Below are 19,520 nucleotides of genomic sequence, written 5' to 3' on the forward strand. Positions count from 1 at the left end.
GCCGTAAATGAAACTGTATAGTTTGCCAAATCACTGGAGTTCATATATATTATTCCTCAGCTGCTGGGAACACGATATACAATGGCACAGAATAGAATGCAAGAAACATATGCCAAAGGTCTTCTTAGAAGCACTCTGTGCATTTGTATGTGGCATATACAAATATTTATTTTGATTTGCTCTATGGGATTTAAATATTCAACCCATATTGCAACTTGGATTTGTGATATACTTACCTTAACTCTAAATAATCCTTACCTGACAAGTGACCTTAGCAGCATTCCCTAGTTTAATATGTGGGTGCATTGAAAGCATTTGTAAATTAGTATGTGAGATAAAGGTGTAATCAATCTTTTACTTTATCTTCTCCTTTTCCTTATATTTGGATTTCATTTAAAAGTAAGGCAATTTGGGGGAGATTCGGTTTCAATAATGATATTGTGCCTGATGTATTTACACACTGAATGGCTTAAAAATGCATTTTCAATGTCTTACATTTTTGTAATAAATAAACACTAACTACTTATAGAAGAGATACAGTCCTGTATCTAGTGTTCTGGTAACGTAAACTTAGGAGTTACCTAAATAGTAAAGACTATTATGTTTTCATTGCTAGAAATCAGATATTTTTCTTAAAATAGGCTAATAATTTCTCCCGTTAACTCTACTCCCTTAGATTCAGTTTATCTGTATTTATAAGATCACTTCCCTGTTTAAAGTAGTACAAATGCTTTCAAAATTTTTAACAGAAACTGTCCTTTAGACTACTGGAATTATGTTTACCACCCTTTTTTTTTATTTTTGAGCACACTGACACCTATCTTATATTGAGACTTTTCAACAGCTATACCTGCTTAGGATGAATATTTTAATTTTGAAAATCATATCCCCTAGTAATGCAGTTCTACTGGAAAAATATCAAAATTACCTGGAAATAGCACTTTTTTAAAGCACTTTTCAGTTTTAGATCTCAAAGTTTTAGACAAAAGAGAACACTTAATAAATAGTTGAATAAATACAAAATTTACTTTTTCAACATTTGTTTCTACTTGTCCAAAATACATTACCATTTATTTCCTGGACATGCCATTTTTAAGTTGTATTAGAAATGTAAAAAACAGCCCCACAAGTAAAACAACCTAGAAACCAAACCAAAGTAACCCATCAAACAGAACTATCTCCATAAGGCAAGCCCAAATACTTCTAGCTAGCTGGTTAGCTCTCTAATTTCCTTCTGTTTGGACACTGCCACAGCATCTCTAATTCCACAGTGCTCTTCTGAGATCCTAATTTTTCTTGACCTCAGTACTCACATTTGGGGGCTACTATGTCAAAGCTTTTCAGCGTCCAGGATGAAGTAGCCTGGTTCAGCTTTCTTTCAAAAGAAGATTATTATGGTAATTGTAGGTCTCAAATCAGAATAGATTATAAAAACTTATTACTGTATTTTAATGTAAAATATTGTTAACTAAGGGCATCAAACTTTAAACCAAATTAATAGCAAACTATGATCCCAGAGACTGCAGACCAGTAACTTATCTACCACACAAACAGCTGCACAAATCCCTCACATTTATTTTTTCCAGGCTTTCAACTTTGATTAATAACATGGTAAAACCATGCAAGTCTCAACCATATTAACCACAGCTATATTTTTAGTCCCACTGACATGAACACTTTAATATAATAAAAGGGAAAGGAAAACAGAAGAGGTGTTTCATTAGGACACGAGGATTACTGAAACCGCTGTGTGGAGCATTTGCCAGGAGGTGGTAGGGGAAGAGTTATTACTCACATTTTAGCATGTCGTTAGGATGTGGAGAGAGAGGATCCCTCAGTGAGATATGTTTGCTTTGGAAAAAAAATTAAGTAATCAGACGGTCCAAGCCCTCCTCACTGACACAGTCATAACAGCAAATTAGAAACTCAGTTAATTAGTTTCCAGCATTACATGGAAAACTATTTTTCCAATTTTGTTATAAAATTCCATAATATGACAGTGCTATGAGATCCAGAAGTTCACATATTAACCTGCCAGCCCTTTTTTATTGATAGATGGCTACATGCAAAAATATATGAAGTATGCAACCTGGTTGGTTAAAAAAATAGCCTGCACCACAAACCCTCAGCAAATTTGCCCTTGCAGCTGATTATAGAAGCTTATAACATATTTTGAAAGCATTAATGAAGATAAAAAAAAATCCCCAAACCCAAATAAACCCCCTCCAATGGGTGACATAAACAAAAAACCTCAGCATTATGTCAGTAAAATAGCAATTTCAAAATAAATTTAAAGACTAATGCTTGCCTAACATTAAATTATTCAATATTTAACATGTTTGGCTTAGTGATTGTGTGGTACTGGGACTAGAGCTAAATTTGGTCCAGTCTCCTAGTTGACTGTTCATACAACAGAGCTGTTCCTTAGATGAGTTTCTGACACTAAATTCAGCTGAATGAATAGTATTAAGCACATAATAAAAAATACTTGGCTGAATAAGTAGTTTGACTTTTTTCTTGCAGCATGTACCTGCCTACACATTTGCACCAGCAGTATGTTTGCAATGATGCCTTTTGTGAGGGAGCCAAACCTTGTAAATCAGAATAATGGGTGAAACCAGTTGCGTATTTTTTTATTTCTATATTGCTTGCAAGAAGAGAGCTACATTTCAAAATTGAGGTGAAGAGAACAAAGAGATCCAGGCATACAGCATCCTAACAGAGATCCTGAAATCACTGCTCTGGACAGCACCCAAAGAGCAGTCATGGCTGTACTGGAGAGAGCCAGGGGATGCAATAACCCAGCAAGGAGAAAGGCAGAGCAATAGCAAATACCCTGTCACACTTTAACTGTAAGAAGAAAGCCTAATTTCTGTTTTGACCTTTGCAGCATTTTTAATGCACGACATCCATAGCATCAGAAATTTTTTCTAACCCACTAGAAAGTGGAAAAAATGTGCAGAAACCATTTATATGGCAGCAGTGAAATGAGACCCTATGCACAGCCTTATAGATGAACTTCTCGACCAGAGGGATTTGTCTCTGACTTGAATGCCACACAAGCACGTGTGAACCATTCCCACTCATCTGCACTACCCATTCTGACACTGGGACTTTCCTTTTTAACTAGCCCAGGCTTGGCTAAGACTAAGATAAACATGTTTGGCTGCAACTTTTTTTTTCTTTCAAAAAGAGGCAAACTGGATTATAGCAAATAACCTTTAAGATAATTAACTGACAATGCCGCAACTAGCATAAAATCTTCCTTCAGGCGACCCCTAATTTAAGTATTACTGGCACAAAGTGGAGACAGATTGTGCATCACCACCGCAATATTTACATAGCAGAAACCCACAGAGCAGGAAACGTGAGACTCAATGATGCACTAAATTAGGAACAATCATATTCTAGTGTTAATTTGCTTTCTCCTCTATCCAAAATTCAGGTCCAGCAATTGGTACAAATGCACATAAAACATTCCCATTTTTAATGATTAAGAACCACATTCTGCAAGCAGTTTCACTCAAAAGTACATTCAATTACTACTGGGCATGTTTGAGGGATCAAACCCCCAAAAGTGAAACAGGTCTACCAATGCAGAGATTTTCTTAGAAACCAAAGGCTTCCTAATGCATTTATTTCTTTCCATAAATGATGTCTGTGCAAGCAGTCTGAGTCCTCTGCCAGGCTACCTGACTTTTAGTTGCAAATATTTTCCTCTGACAGTAACACTGTGATTATGTGACATAGTGGAGAAGCAGTTTTAATTCTCCGATGCTGTAGATGCTTGCAGGTACTCAAAAGGCTGCGTAATCAAAGAATTAAAGTTAAAATGGGGAGGAAGGAAAAGATAACAATTCTATTTCTAAATATATTGGGAAGTGATAAATTTATAATATACACTATCCAGAGACATCTTTCACAAGCAATACTCTTAGTTACAGCACTTCATAAGATAAAAGCAAAGAACCATCACCGACCTTTCTAATAGAATCTTAAATATTATTCAAATTTGGTTCCACTATGGCATATTAATGAAATATTTACCTTGCCTAATCGCTGATGTTCTTCAAAAGCAGAAATCAGTTCTTGTGCCCACTTTATTTTTTCAGGGCTCGGAGAGAACTGTTCCTGGACAACAGCAATTTGGTTGGGGTGAATCACCTGCTTACCTACAAAGAAGATTAATAACACCAGAATCATGCATCGACAAACAGATGTTCAAGCAAAATGTTCCAACCACTTGAGGCTCTCATATGCCTTGCAGACTTTCTTGTTCTCTAACTAATTATTTTATTTAGTTTATTTTATTTTTCAAACTGGAAAACAGGCAGATAGCTTTTTGGCAGATTATTTTAAAAGTAAGAATACCTTGTGCTATGCTTACATTCAGTATAGTTTGAAAGAACCCACGATTCTTTCTTCTCTCTCCCCATTTTGATCCATACATTTTCTCTCAGTCATTTCAGATGCAATTGTTTGTCTTGGGCAGCCAATAACAATTAAGTATAATGCATCTCTGAATTTGACTATGTAAATAACAGCTCCAGCTACTCTCAAATAAGTTGTATTAAAGTGTGTTCAGAAAATGAGATCTGAAGAAGATGGCAAGAGATCTATAGGGCTGAAAGTTACCAGTACCCTAAGGATCATTCCCTAAATTCTCAGTATTGGCTTAGCACCATGTAATCCTCAAGGTTGTTTAAACAAACTCTTGTTGCTGCAATTATTGGTAGTTGCAGGTAGGCTGCAATATTTAGTTAGTCACTGGTATAGCAAAGAACCACCAGCAGTGTCCTGAGGCTTTATGAAGCAGGTTTTTTTTAATCCTTTCTTGTATAAACATAAGTTAAGAAAATAAAAATAGATGTTGTCTTTTTCACTAGAGATTTTCAAACGTGAATAGACAGCCACATAATCCCTTTTAATCTGTGATTGAATTTAGCTACCTTAAAACAAATACACGTCTAATTTGTTTGACACTTTAAAAAGTGCAGCGTTTGACGTTATTAGTCCACTTCTATGGGAATTTCACAGACCGGTGGGATTTCTGTGGTTTGCTTTTAAGGTGCATTAATAAAGGGAGGCTACCGTAACTCCCAGCTTCCTTCCGAAGAAATGACTCTCCTCGGTGCCAGATAACAAAACCAGTCAGAGGGACGAGCCTGCTCCTGCGAAGCTGCCAGCAAGTGAGCAGTGCCCTGCAGACCGAGGGTCCCTCAGCCCCGCCGCCCCGCTCAGCCTCTCCTGCCAGCGACATTTCTGCGCTTGGCCGGGACAAGCTGGAAGTGGCAGGACCCAGGGAGGCTTCCTGCACACCGGGGTCTGCTCCCATTGAGGCAGCTGTGCTCTAGGAACCAGCCCATCCCCGGCTCTGAGAAGCCTCACGCCTGAGCGCAGGAATGCACCTATTTGCCATGAAATAACCACTGCAAAAATCCCCGGGATTGCTTTCACCAGGCTGCAGTGGGTCTGAGTGATAACCTGGAGCACAAAGAAACTCTGCTTCATTAAAAGAGCAAAGAAATAGTAGTGCTTTGGTGTTGCTACGTTCCTTTGCTAAAATGCCATAAGTAGCTCAATTTTATTTCTTCTTAAACAACGTTTAGTTTATGCTTTTACAGGCATGCAAATATTAGTTTGAAATTTCAATATCAAAACTATTTTTAAAATACCTTGAATATAGGTAAAAGTGTAAACCCCAATAAGAACCACGATTTTTGAAAGAAATGACACAAATAATTTTTTTAACTAATGTGTTTTTTCTTAAGGCTACTCAGAGGTTTTTTAGTAATTTTAATAAAATCTCATAATTAATAAGCTAATAATGTTTCTTATTTGTAATACAACAAATTCTCCATAGCTAAACCATTAATTCCAAAACTGAAGTGTGTACCACAATTTCTTAAAAAATCCTGCAGAGCGTAACTTTTTGGAAAAAATGTTGAGTATATTTTAAATTATATTTGAATTCAATCTCTAATTATAAGAAAATTAAAATTACGTATATATGATCTTTAAAAGTGTAAAACATTTCTGTAAAAAGACTTGCTTTTGATAAAGATATCTATAGTAGTAAAAATGTTTTCAATCATTAAAACACTACTGAACAATTTAGGGAGAATATAATCTAATTTTGATTTATAGCAGTTGGTTGATTTTTGTCACAGACTACCTAACCAAATAACTGTATAACAGACACAATGCCATGCAGGAACAAAGTAAATATTTTAAACAGAATTGTTGTTATTGACAAGTTACTGAGAGAGTGCAAAATTGGAAGACATTAAAATTTATGACCACGAAATCCTTTTTACAGTACCACTTGATATATTGTGTTTTAAATCAATACTTGTCAAGTATTTTAGGTAACTGTATGATGGTGTCATTTTAGTCTTCTGCAAAAGACTGAAAAGGAGAGGACACCTAGACTGCTTCGTATTTATATCTGCTCTCACAGCACGTAGCACAGGATTTTTTATAATGACTAAGTCAGCTGTTAAAGCTTATGGCAAGACTTACCTAATTTTTTACACAAACATTCCTAAAACCTATGTCCATTTATATAGGCAACACACTGATATAAAGTCCACAGGTATTTGTAGTGTAAAATATCTCGAAGGATGTCTATGGATATATAAATATATATATTTCTTATAAATATAAATATGAAAGTACTATTAATTTGGCTGGATTACATTAGAAAATATTTGATTTTATGTTTATACACTCACTGAAGGAAAACCAGGCTGATTTTAAGATAATTGAAAAAGAAAACTTGGCTGCAATAAGCAGTGAGGTTTGCAATAATATTTAAATAGCTGGTAAATTCTTCATTATATTATTTTGCTTGTTTAATGTTGAGGGAAGCTATTTGATTACATTAAGGGCAATTTTACTGGCCTAATATGGGGACATCTAAGGACATACAATTTTGCTAAATATTTTGGATTTGTATTGCTTTTGAGTGTGGTGAGTTCAGCCCTGTTCATGAAAATAAGTGAGTGTTCCCCAGCTATGAGAGCAATTTGCGAGACTCATCTCATTTTAGTTCTGTTGATTTCAATGATTTTGATTCTTTATTTAAAAAGTAGCAGGGAGGGATCTTATATTTAAAAATTAGAAGAATTGCACATTTTGAATTTGTTATTAGGTTGAGATTTCAATACTTTTACATTATCAGAGGGCTGTCAGTGGCAAATACAATGTGCATATTTCTGCTTTATACAACATCATGGATTAATCTAAGGCCCATTTGTAATTTTCTGTGATGAATGTGAAATTGAAAATGTTAAAATGTTTCACTTATATAGATTTGGAAAAAACTTGCATAGGTTTGGAAAAAGATGATTTTGCTATCAGTTTTTTAGATTTTATTTCAATCAAAAGAAGCAGGAAAGATTATAAAAAATATCAGATAAACTGAGAGCAAAAAGCCGAAGAACAAGTGAAATATTTTAGATTGACCAAAAATATTTTTTTTCCAGAGGAAAAGGAAAAATGCTATTTTGTTTTCGCTCAAACAGATTTTATTTTTTTTCCCCCACGAAATCAGTAGAGTCAGTATTGCCCCATCTCTAATTACAGTTGGACTGATTGTTTGCTGGGTTGTTTGCTAAATTTTGGAACTGTGTTGATGATAGCTGCAGGAAGGCAGGAGGCAAAGGGCAGGTGCTGTGAGAGCACCTTAATAAAATCTGTTCTTTTCATGGACCCTTACTTCTCCTATGGAAATGCAAGTATGACACATGTACAGCCAAGACAGAAAGTAATTTTGCACCCTAAATTGCTCTGTGACCTTTTTATTTGTCTTCTGTCTGGACCCTGTTCTAAGGTCAGACAACCTCCACCATAAAGTCAGTGGAGTCCAAATCACCATCAGCATTGGTTATGCTGAACATTTCTAAATTTCCTAAATTGACAGCCTCAGTTAAGCATTTAAATGCGCTTTAAGCGTTCAAAAAGAGTGCTCTCAAAGGGTCTAGGCACCTGCAACTCCATCTTCTGTCAACAGGAGGTTCAGATGTTTATGTTTCTTCAAAAATGAAGCCTTTCCTTAAGCTAGGAAATATTGGTTGAGACTAGGTAGCCGTCAGCAGGTGCTACCATTCAGCAGCTCTATTATTTTCCCAACTTCAAAGGCAGCCGAGGGAAGGGTGGAAGTCCACACGGCCGTGGATAATGCAGCTGTGAGGAGCTAACCATTTCACCTCCAAAACAAGACCTGGGTTTGCAAATGTCAAAGCTCAACAGACAGTAAAGCAGAATTCATGCCGAAAAGCATTGATTGCTATTCTTTCGCTGGCATGCCAAGGTCACTTAAAATGGCACTTATTTTTTTGTTTGGTGCTTTAAGATATCATATACAGCTAACTGTAAAACCAGAGTTTGCTAGGTGGCATTGCTAGGACCCATGTTTTTGGTAACAGGAACCTAAGGGATGCACTGTTCTCATACATGTGTCCTGGATGGTGGTCAGAGAAAAATAAGGTGGTGTTTGTCCTATGTTAGAATTCTCTCCTGTATGTGTCAAATGGCTGCTTTCTATTGCAACCCCCCAATCTTTGGTGGCTGCACTGTCCCAGCAACATGTCCAAGTGACCTGCTACACCAATCACAGGGTAACAGGCTGCGTTACAGAACTGTGGGGCAAGGACCCTGCTGCTCTTGTTGTCTGCCAATACCCATAGGTGTCACCAGCACTTACCAGGGGGAAAGCCAGAAGATGACAAACAAACCAAAGAAAACAATAAGAAAATAACTTTCCCCTAGCAGCTACCATATGAGATTTACTTCTCAATTTTTTCACCTAAAAAGTATTTTTTAACTGCTGCTGTTGTTCAAACAAAGAGAACGGGGTCCAGTTGTGGAGGAGCCATTGCAGAGTACAGTATTGCCTTTCCTGTGCTCTGGGAAGGGAGGAATCACTGCACAGCCTCTACCCCAACTTCTCTTCAAAACCGGTCACACGCTTCACGGCATACGGTTTCAAAAAGCAGCCTGTTTCAGGCAAAATTTCCAGCCATAATTTTTAAGATGGTAAAAAACATAGAAGAGCTTGATATCAATGAGTTTTTCAATAAGTGCCCTGAAACAAAAATCAAGCTATTTGTCTAAGTGACAGTAAACATAGGGACCTATTTAAAATGAACAAGGTCCACGTTCTTTTGAGACATCGGCAGAAAGTCGTACCAGTGAATCCCATTGAGGCGCCTTCCCTCGACTGCCTGCGGAGCCCATCTTCATCATGGAAATCAATGTAAACAAGGTCTATTGCTTGAAGGCCAAATGCCTTTGCTGTGACTATGATTTTTTGCCTGGCGTACAGAATATCGTGAGTTTCCTTACTGCTTGTTGCACCTAAGAAAATAACGAGAACAAAGAAAAGCTGACAAGAGTGTTTTAAACCTTTCTGTTTTAAATATTTCTTATGTTAAAGAAAAGGGAAAACTTTGAGACTATATTTAACTGATTTAAAAAATAGAAGAGGAATGTAAGGCTATACTGTAGAGTCAAAATGATACTCTTCTCTGAGGAGAAAAGGAAAGACACTTTAGCAAAAATAAAAAATAATGTCCCTCTAAACACTAGCTTATAAATTCAGATTTTGATTTAGTTTAAATCAGAAGTTGAAAGCCTGAAGTCAGTGGAAGCTTTGTCTGGTAAGGACTGCTGACTTGGCTAAAATGAAAGTAATTATTTGATTTTACTATTTACTGCATGTACAGTGAGAAGCATTACAGCAAGAGAAGCTTTACACAAATTGATATACTGGGTCCAACTAAATGGTTAAAAAATTCACACTGAGAATAGAATTGCACTTTCCTTGGTTCTGATTCTTGTCACAACTGATGTCCTAAGCTGAATATTTAAGCTTTAGTATTTGAATGAAAAATTGATGGTAGATGACTTCTGAGAAGAAGCAAAAGTATTCATGAGACTTCATGTGCTCACAGGCTACCAGCTAAGCAATGTCCTCATGTTAAGGCTAGTGGGAAAAAAATAATAACAATAATAACCATAAGGTTACTATTTAGGTAGAGATTTTTAGTTTGTACAGAATATTTTAGTGAAGCAATGCTGATTTTTACATTAACATACTTATTTTTAATGTAGAAGTTCATAGCTCTGTGCTTTTATCTTTAAATTAAATCAGAAGCTAAGTGCCCTCTTATAAAAGAAATAGTGAAGCACTTTTTATTTTTTAGGAAGACTAATAGTGCTTTCATGTGAATATGTGGCTGTATTGACATGTGACATCTTTAAAATAAATTTAGAAAAGCAAAATGTAGCAGGAGAGTATTTGTGCTTGATGTCAAAAGCCTGAGTGACAGTTGTATGTAAAGAAGTGGTGAAGCGGACACCAGAATTTTAGGACTTTCAAATGTAGTTCTAAAAATCATGTGAACGTTGCTTATGCATACAATATTTTAAAATTATTTCAGTGACTCAACAGGGTGGGGTTTTTTTTGTCTTTTTTTTTTAAATTTTTTTGGGTTTTTTTTGGTGGTTTTTTTTCATTAACTTTTGGTACTGACTGGCAAAATGCACAAGAAAGTCTCAGTGCCCTGTAACACAAGGACCATGTTTTAAATTGCCAGTGGTACATTCTGCACTGAAAATAAATTAAGGAGTAAAACAAAAACATAAAATGCAGGCTCAAGTGTCATTATTTTAATTATTGCTGTCAGAAATTTCACAGGCTTCTCCAAAGCAAATGCCATACATAAACATTTATAATAAAGAGACAAGTAACAACCTATGCTGGCACGGAAATCCTCTCCTCCAAAGACAACTGCATCCAAATGGAAGCCAACCTGGGATCCTCTTCTCAGTGCTTCTTCACAGACAGCCTTCAAATGAGAACAGAGTATTAATGTCTACAGAAATGCAGGATGCAGAGAGACTACAGAGGCTGTTACAGCAACCCAGTGTTACCAAAATCTTTCTGAGAATATTGCTCCTATTAAGCAAAGCCACTGTAGGTTCTTGACAATGCACAGTGCTTTAAAATGACTCAGCAAAAGAAAAAAGTATTTTGCTTTCCCTAAGCACCCAGACAGCAAATACTGGACATCAATAACAGGTTCCCCACCTTCTGGTTTACATTATACCCCAGGTGTTACTGTGACCATTACTTCAGACATTTATGTAGCAATATGAAACAAAACATTTGGCAAATATTGCTTAACAACAAACAAAAAGTATTAAATTAGATTAGTTTGACAAGCAATATATCTGCATGAGAAACAGAAATAAAGATCAGAAACTCTTTTATGAAATAAATAATATTAATGGTTTACAATTATTTTAAGTTCCTTACAAGATAGAAGGATTACCAATTTAAAGTCTCTGGCTACATATAACTAAAAATAAGCTAAGGAAGTTAAAAATGCAACAAGTGCTGCAGAAAAGCATTAAAATAAAAGTAAAGCAATTTTTCTGCTCTAGCTTTTTTCATGAGGAGAGTAGTATTGCTATTTTATATTGCTGTTTGGATAATATTGGTATCTTTTAAGGCTAAGGTACATGGGGAGAGACATGTAATTACCAGCTCTACTATCGGGTGTTCTTCTATGGCAGCTGGTGGGACACAGAATTATTCTGTAACAGAGTGTGCTTTAAAAGGGAACTCTCCTGCCAGCATCAGCAACTGCAACATTAAACCTCCACTATAAAATACTGTAGGTGAAGAAGAAGCTCAATGGTTTAATATATGATCTAATTCTGTGTTTGCACACCGGACAGGAGCGTGTCCATTTGGTTATGGCTTTATCGTGCTCGCAGATAGGTCAGTGTGTGCTGTAAGATAAATGGCTGTATCAAACGATCAGGCTGCCTGTGAGGTACTTCTGGAGGTACCTCTGATCTGTGTGTCCTCAGCTGGTCTGAAACTTTTCCCTTAGAGCTTGGGAGGGGAATGCAGAGTTCCTTGTGCATGCACGAGCTCTTCTGTTTCATTACCATGTTGCCTTGCCATTCTGAAAAATCTGGACTCGATAGGAAGGGTTGGGGAATGATTTATATTAAAATGAAATTAATACATTAGATCTGATCTAAAATTATCCTAAAAAATGAGCATGTTCTTCAGGTATTTTCAAAGTTAATTCTGTTTCTAATCTTAACGTTAAACACTCCATCATACAGACAAAGAAACGATAACATGGAATTTGGTTGTAATGTTGTTAGTAGAAACCACATTATAAAGAAGCAAGTTTAGCAATAGTGACATGATGATTAACTCTTATTTCAAACTAAGTGTTACACAAAAGTTGTGTCTGACAGCTACTAAATAGCCTGCAACACTGAGTATTCCAAATCTTTGGAGAGGCCTTTTTCCACTCCAAGTGTGTTCAAAACAGTAACAGGAATGAAAAGAGGTTTTGATATTTGGTGTGGACTGTCTGGAACTGTTCTGTCACTGGAATACTTTGAATTTATGAAGGCCTTTATAATACAAACATCAGAGTTCAGTGTGCAAATGTTTTTGGGGATTGAACAATAAGTTTTGTAATATTTAACCTCTTTTCCTTGATGAAATCAGGGAGAGACTGAGGCGTATTTTGCTTATACTAGTTTGCTGAGATGGCAAAATATGGACACTTCAAGACTTTCTTACCTTAAAATTGAGCAAGCCCATTGCAGTTTCCACAAAGGGGATAAAATTCATTGGTTCTACAAGTGTTCGGCCTTTTAGGTGATGTAAGAATTTGTCTGAAAACTAAAACTAGACAGAATGAGCTATCAGAGGGAAAAAAAGAGCAGTCTACATGTATACACAACATGGCAAATATTCACCTGACTGTAACAAACACCCCTCCCCACCCCAAAACCTGATAACTAAAAAAAATTACAACAGCTATTGACAAGGCCTGTGATCTGAAACTGCAGCATTCCCATACATTTCTAAATTTGGAGGCTGGTTTGCAAGAAAAAAAAAAAAATCCAAGCTCAGCACCTCTCACCCTGGCTTAGTGAAATGCAAATCCGTGGGCTCTGGAAAACAATGAAGTGCTGCTGTACCTGAGGTCCTGTTTTGTTTCAGGTCCAGCACTGCCATCACTGGAAGCGCTCCCCAGCCTTCTAAGTGGCATCCGTATTATTCATTACGGCACCGTTACCCTTTTGTTCAATAGGCTTTTCTTCATAATTTTTTAGCTTACCTAGGAAGGCCTTAAAAAGGAAGTTTAATTCTTTGAAGACCAAAGCTTGCCAATTTTTTCCATGAGACCAGTTCACAGCTAGCTCTGAGCTGCCAGTGGGGTAGCCCAAATTCCAAAATCTATCATCTGGAAACATACAAAAGCTCTTGCACAGATTTTTCCCCTTTCAAAAGGAAAAAAAAAAAAAAAAAAAAAGAGGGGGGGAACCTTCAGCCTTATATTGTAAATGTATTATGTCTGTCCAGATCGAGTAATTTGCGTTAAGATAAACATATTGCAGGTACTGCAAAAATGTTAGTAAATAAAGACAAAAATCACATATGCATATATTTTAAATTTAAGGAATATTCAACTATTAATGGATATCAAAGGAAAGGGAATTTTAATCATCTCTCCATTCAGTCTCAGTTGGGTAAATCATATCTAAGAGATTTGCATAAATATAAACCATCAAAGACTTTTCATCTTCAAAGGGGGTTTCAAGACCCTATAAGCTTTGTACTGTAATCATCGCAGGTCACAACCCTGCAGGAATAAGGCTGCTATGGCAACATAAAAAACTAATGCTTAAGGCTTAGCATAATATTCTGACTAATAGAAAGGAAACTCATTTTAAAAGCTGGCAGCCTATTTACCAGAAGCTGGATTAGAGGTGTTATTTCCCCTTTTAGTTTCCCCCCACCACCCCTCCCCAAAAGAAGGAAAATCTAATCACCCAGATCTTGAAAAAAAAAAAGGTTTCCAGCAATTTGCAGTAACTTTACAATTAGGCCAAAATAAATCACAGCTTTCTCTGATGAAGAATTCCACCCTCCCATCTCTGCTCTGCATCATCACCATGGCCCTCTTGATAACTTTTCTTTAGTGAAGAGAATTCCACTCAAAAATGTGCAAGGAGAAAAAAAAATCAATTCAATTCACTCTGTACAGTATGGCAGGTTACTACAGTGACAGAAAACAGTAAAGTTCACCCAGGCAAATGCAAAAAATGAGGTAATATAATGGTATCAGTATATCTTCTTAAGACTCTTACCTGGTTTTAATTTTTTTAAGAGGGAAAAAAAGGAAAAAGTGCTACTATGTGCATATTTTAGGTACAAGTTAATGAGCAGAGTTCTTGATTTATTTTAAAATATTTTAAAGTCACACTCTTGGAATTTTTGCTATCTTTTGTTTTGAAGGTAAAGAAAAAAAAAAAGAGCACATTTAATTAAATATTGCCTCCCTTCCTCTCCCTTGTAAAAGATTTGCAATAAGCACCAATACAAAAGGTAACGAGAGGAGAAGTTTCAATTAATTTTTTTTTTTTTTCAAAAGGAGACGATTAAATGTTTCCGGCCCGGTAAAGTGTTCATTTCAGGGAGAAAGGAAAAAAAAAAAAAGAAGAAGGCGGAGGAAAAAAAACCCCACAAAGCTTGGGGAGGGGATGAAGTAGCAAGGCCTCAGCAATTCTTTCAATTCCAGTGCACACCCAATAGTGTGTCGGGAAGAATGCACACTGGTCGGGATTTGTGGGAGAATTGTCCCGCCACAAAGGAGGGAGAGTTACGCTTGTTATAGTCCAATAAGCCATGCCAGTCAAACAAGTACCCACACTAGGGACAAAAGGAAAGCAAGAGATTCTCACACAAAAGAAAACAAGTAAGCCCATCTTTTAGTTGTGCATCAGCCTCCAGGTTTTCTGCTGCACATAAATAAAAATGAAGGGGGGGAGCGGGTGTGCGTGGGGGGAAAGAAACAGCTTCTGGGAGGCTGAAAAATCATGCTGGAGTGAATTTTTTGAGGATTGGGAAAAGAAGGCAGTGGTGTTAGGCAGAGTATGTTCTTTGTGTGTAAAGGTTGGGCAAAGGGAGAGTGAAGCAAAAGAGGGACCATGAGGCAGAAGCTTCTGGGGTTGGCTTGTTTTCCATGATGGAAATAAAAGTTAGCGAGAGGGAAGGTGGAAGAGGATGAGGGGACAAAGAGACCTGGCATCCTATCTCCCTGCAAAACCTACTTGGTGGCAGCAAGGGCTCTGCCATTTTGGTATCATGAATATTCATCACTGACAGGTTCTGTCTAACACTTACACGCCTGTAAACCCTGAGAGGTGCACTCTGGTTAATTTAATTACCCGCTGGTGGAAGGGGATGGCAAACCTTCCGTGGCGAGCGGTGGAGGCCGAAGGGGCAGCGGCACGGGACGGACGGGGCCTGTCCCACAGCCGGCGTATGGGGCTGTGCTCCGCTGTGCGCTCAGGCCCATCTCCATGGCTTGGTCAAGGTTAGGTGCTGAGATTAAAATAGATCCTAACGCGCCTGCCTGCCTTTCATCACAGCTTGCACGCGTGCTACTTGCTCAGCTAGTGGTTTGCAAAAAATATAAAGTGAATAACTAAGTATTATTCCTTCACTGGTGTGTTACAGCAATAATGGTATATCCAAACAAGCATCCCTTTTTTTTGACAATTAAAACAATTATAGCATAATTAGGCCTATTTCAAAGTTTTCTTAAGTAATTTGACATGCCAACCATTTACATTTCAGGTTTTTATTGGCTGAAAAGTCAGTTGTGAAACACAAACACACCTGTCAGCAATTAAAAAGGAAGAAGTAGAGAACTGTTCAGGAAATAATATCTGTGCTAATTAAAAACACTAGTTAAAAGCTTCCTGTTTGTTCCTCCAGTTGCCCCAAGGAGTGACCTTCCCCCCAACCCATTTTTTCATATGTTGCTAACATGCTTTCCTATCTCCTGCTTCCAATGCACATAACTAAGGCTCTTGGACAGACAATAATTTTGCTTGTTAGTGTAGTCTGAGAAGAGCAGGCACTTACCCTTCTACTTTTTATAATATATTCTGACAGCAATATTGGTTCTTTGTCAGCCATGGGAGAAATACACCTGGTTTTCTTTATAAACGTGTTCCATATATGCTTTTTATACAGCACATCACAGACACATTTAAGTGGATGCACTGCCCAATTACCTCAGCCGAGCAACAACATCATATGGCATTTGCAGCCTTCCTCTTAACTCACAGGCATTCATCTCTGCACCTGGGTGAACTTGGCCCAACAGCTTCAGTCAAAAGCTGCTGTGTTGCTGGTACTCACCCATCTTATTTCCTCAACATTTTCAACCTTTGGCAGCATCATGCTTGAAGGCAGGGTCTTGGACTGCAAAAGCACCTCTAGATCTTCTTCTGCAAGGCCGCTGGACACAGAGTTTATCCTGACACACTTTTCACCATGGCCTAAGTCAAACTCTTCAAGGGTTTTCACAATGTTCAGTCTTGCTTCTCTCTACAGTATATACAAGTTCAGATGCACAAGAAAAGAAAAAGAAAGCATATTTTCTATTGTCAGAAAAACACACTGAGAAGAAAACTTATTGAAATGACATGGGGGAAAAGCTAGACAGCCAGTATAGTGGTTTCCCCAAAATGTCTGTCACTCCAGGACTTTATTGAAGCAGTCATCACCAGAACCTCACAGTTTTACCTTCCTCTTTACTGTTTCTTTATAACTGGTAAATGCAATTCATGGGGTTTCTACCACTTGCAGAAAACAAGACTTTTGTGTCTGCTAGTACTGAACATGTGCAACAAACACAAATCTTTATGCTAACATAATGTGTGGCACTAACTGTCTGCTCTCTCAAAAATGGCATAGACTTAAATTTGCATTAAAAAATTAATTTTTGTAATTTAGCTCTGTAATTTTGCCTGAATGTCAAGAACTACAGATGTACATACCTCTTTGGTTTTCCTTTACTCCATGTATTCAAAGTACATTAAAGACAGTAATAGAATTCACAACTTGCATATAAAAACAACACTGAAATAACTCCAAGGTTTTACTTAGGCCACATGAAAGGGCATTCTGTTGGCACAAAATAAAATCTCCAAAGACACACGTTTCCCTGGGTCGCTTGCTATTTTTGTGAATGTAAATTTACAAATCTGTTTAATGGTTGATTTGCATGAAGAATACTGGCATGCTTTTCTAAAATGTAATGCATTTCTTGGCCTGGAGAAGGGGGTAGGGGTTGAAGGAAGGTGCTGGGCTCCTTGCTTCCTGCCAACTGAAGTTGCAACCCCAAATTCCTTCCACTCACCAACAGCCCCTAACAAATTTGCATTGTCAAAATGCACACTTATCATTTCATTTGTGAAGAATTTTTATGGGACTAATAAAACTTTAAAGCTCCTGACTCATGGAGGCTCAGGAATGACTTTAACAATATGCAGTCGCTGAATAGAGATGCTTTTCAAGAAAAAAAGGCAAACTCAAGGGGGAAAAAAAACCAACAAAAAGAAATCATCAAAGTTAATATCCAGGCTAATACAAATCAGCAAGAGAGCACATGACAGTAGATTTAAACCAGACGGATGCAAACCTCTGCCGGCAAGAGGGGCAGAGGTGGTTTCCCAATGTGGTCTGAGTTAAACAGTGTGAGGGAACAGTAGCTTACAGTTGTCAGGACCGATGAGAACAGGGTCTCCCAGGCCACTTTAAGACAGCTCTGCAGCGTACTGCAGATTTACAGGGCTGGGACCCCTGATAATTAGGGTAAGTTTAGAGAAAAGCAATTGGTGGCTCTAACTGGTTAAAGGGAAGGAATAATGAAGCAGAAAGTTAATGAAATCTGAAGCGAACAGCCTTCAGCTTGGGGCTACTAGCCGTGCTCCTCCGAAGGCTGGGAGCATATGCCCGCTAATCGGACAGACGGGAACAAGGCGCCCATGTATGTATCCCTGGGCTGCGATCAAGGGCCACGTTCAGAGGGAATCTCTGCAAAATGCAACCCAAAACACTCGAACTGCTGTGAATGGACTCTGTCTGGAGCCATTAGGAAAGCCACATAAAGATGCACACAGTTTAGTACAAACACGTCCAGCTGGAAGACAGCTCCGGCCCGTGGCTGTCTGAAATGGCTCTTCCAAATTAGGTAAACCCAACCATATGATGCCAATACTGGGAAATACAAATCCCCTATGATTTCCTTCTCTGAGTCGGGGTAACAGGTTTATAGGGCTGGGCTGAAAGTTTCTGGACATGATGCAGAAGGGTAGCTTAAAATCACACTCCAAACCAATTTATGCTTTTAATTAAAGTCAGATTATCACCGTTTCAGCACACGCCGATGCGATTTGCAATAGACAGATCTTCCCAAAGTATCCTCTAAGGCAGCACTCAATTGCAGCTGAAGGCACATCTCCAGCAAACCTGCAGCCTAATTTGTTATGATTTTTTTTTCAGAATATAACAATGAGCACTAGACCATCTCATATCTATTTTTCTCCTCAGTCTGCAAACTCCCTTCCCAAAAAAGACAGATCGTGTCTTTCTAGGTATATTTCCATACAAAACACTTATTAACAGGCTGTTGCTGTTATCAATTTACATAAACTAAATGTGCAGCCCTCTGGTACATATCCCAAAAATAACCAACAACTTCACTGAATTTATACCAACCAACAAACATGGGGAGGGGGTTGATGTTTTTTCCCATATTTTAATAGAAAATATGTTGCTATGTTAGTTAACACACCCATGCCATCTGTTGGGTTGAGAATTGATGCGTTTTCTTAGAACTGCTATGTATTAGATCTGTCTGCCTAGATACCCCAGGAATGGAAATGTTTCCTTTCCATGATATAATACTTCTAGTCACTATAGTTTCCACAGCAAGAATCAATTTGTGTTTTTAATTGTTGAACAAACTGATGGGACCTGGCTGCCAAAGCCAGAGCTTGTGAGGGGGCTGACTCTGTGCCTACCCTTCCTACAATGGAGGAAATCTGACTGATGTTAGTGGGGAGTATCAGGTTCCCATAAAGGTTTCCAATAAAACATTTCATGGGTAAATAAAAAAATTATATACTAAAACCTTTGACCAAATGTACTAAAAACGTGAAGAAAAGGGAGAGACCTTTCTGCCTCGTTAGGCAGGGAAATGTAGAGGCTACTCTTATTGTAGAATTCGTGCAACAGCTAAAATCCTAACCTAGATAAACAACTCCAAAATTGTAACAGAGAAAAAGGTAGCCCTTGGTACAATAATATCCTTACTGCCAACAATGGAAAAACTAGAATTTTTAAGGAATGGTGAGAAAAATATTTGCCCTGTTCTCCACATGAGAACTACAACATCAGATGATACTTTGTCATGAAAGAATAGCTGATAAAGAAATAAAGCAAATCATTAAGTAAAATATTTCATGCTCAAGTAGCTTGGGATGGTGGTATCCTCCTTGGGTCCCATGTGAGTTGGATTCTTTATCAAACTGAACAAGACAACATGGTAAATAGTGATACTATTAAAATAGTTTAAATTTGTGCTGGAAAGCTCACTGAGGGAAAAAAATGGTTG

At 37.6% G+C, this 19,520-nt stretch overlaps 1 protein-coding gene and 1 long non-coding RNA gene across 8 annotated transcripts in view; one reads left to right on the forward strand and one right to left on the reverse strand.

Annotated features, from left to right (window-relative positions):
- Positions 1-19,520, forward strand: part of LOC135293800 (uncharacterized) — a 77,946-nt gene that overhangs the window by 38,419 nt on the left and 20,007 nt on the right. The window lies entirely within an intron of this gene.
- CLYBL (citramalyl-CoA lyase) overlaps positions 1-19,520 on the reverse strand; it is a 165,654-nt gene that overhangs the window by 11,870 nt on the left and 134,264 nt on the right. For 3 of the 4 annotated variants that reach the window (XM_064408368.1, XM_064408367.1, XM_064408365.1), the window contains exons 3-7: positions 16,259-16,447; positions 12,620-12,721; positions 10,760-10,853; positions 9,193-9,360; positions 4,048-4,172 (exon numbers count right to left, since the gene is read on the reverse strand). In XM_064408368.1, the coding sequence (XP_064264438.1) occupies positions 4,048-4,172; positions 9,193-9,360; positions 10,760-10,853; positions 12,620-12,721; positions 16,259-16,447 (678 nt within the window). Of the gene's footprint in view, positions 1-1,795; positions 1,852-4,047; positions 4,173-9,192; positions 9,361-10,759; positions 10,854-12,619; positions 12,722-16,258; positions 16,448-19,520 lie in introns of all 4 variants that reach the window. The other variant, XR_010355893.1, reaches the window with a different exon arrangement.

This window comes from Passer domesticus, chromosome 2, assembly GCF_036417665.1.
Source record: "Passer domesticus isolate bPasDom1 chromosome 2, bPasDom1.hap1, whole genome shotgun sequence".
In the NCBI taxonomy this organism is placed as follows: domain Eukaryota; kingdom Metazoa; phylum Chordata; class Aves; order Passeriformes; family Passeridae; genus Passer; species Passer domesticus.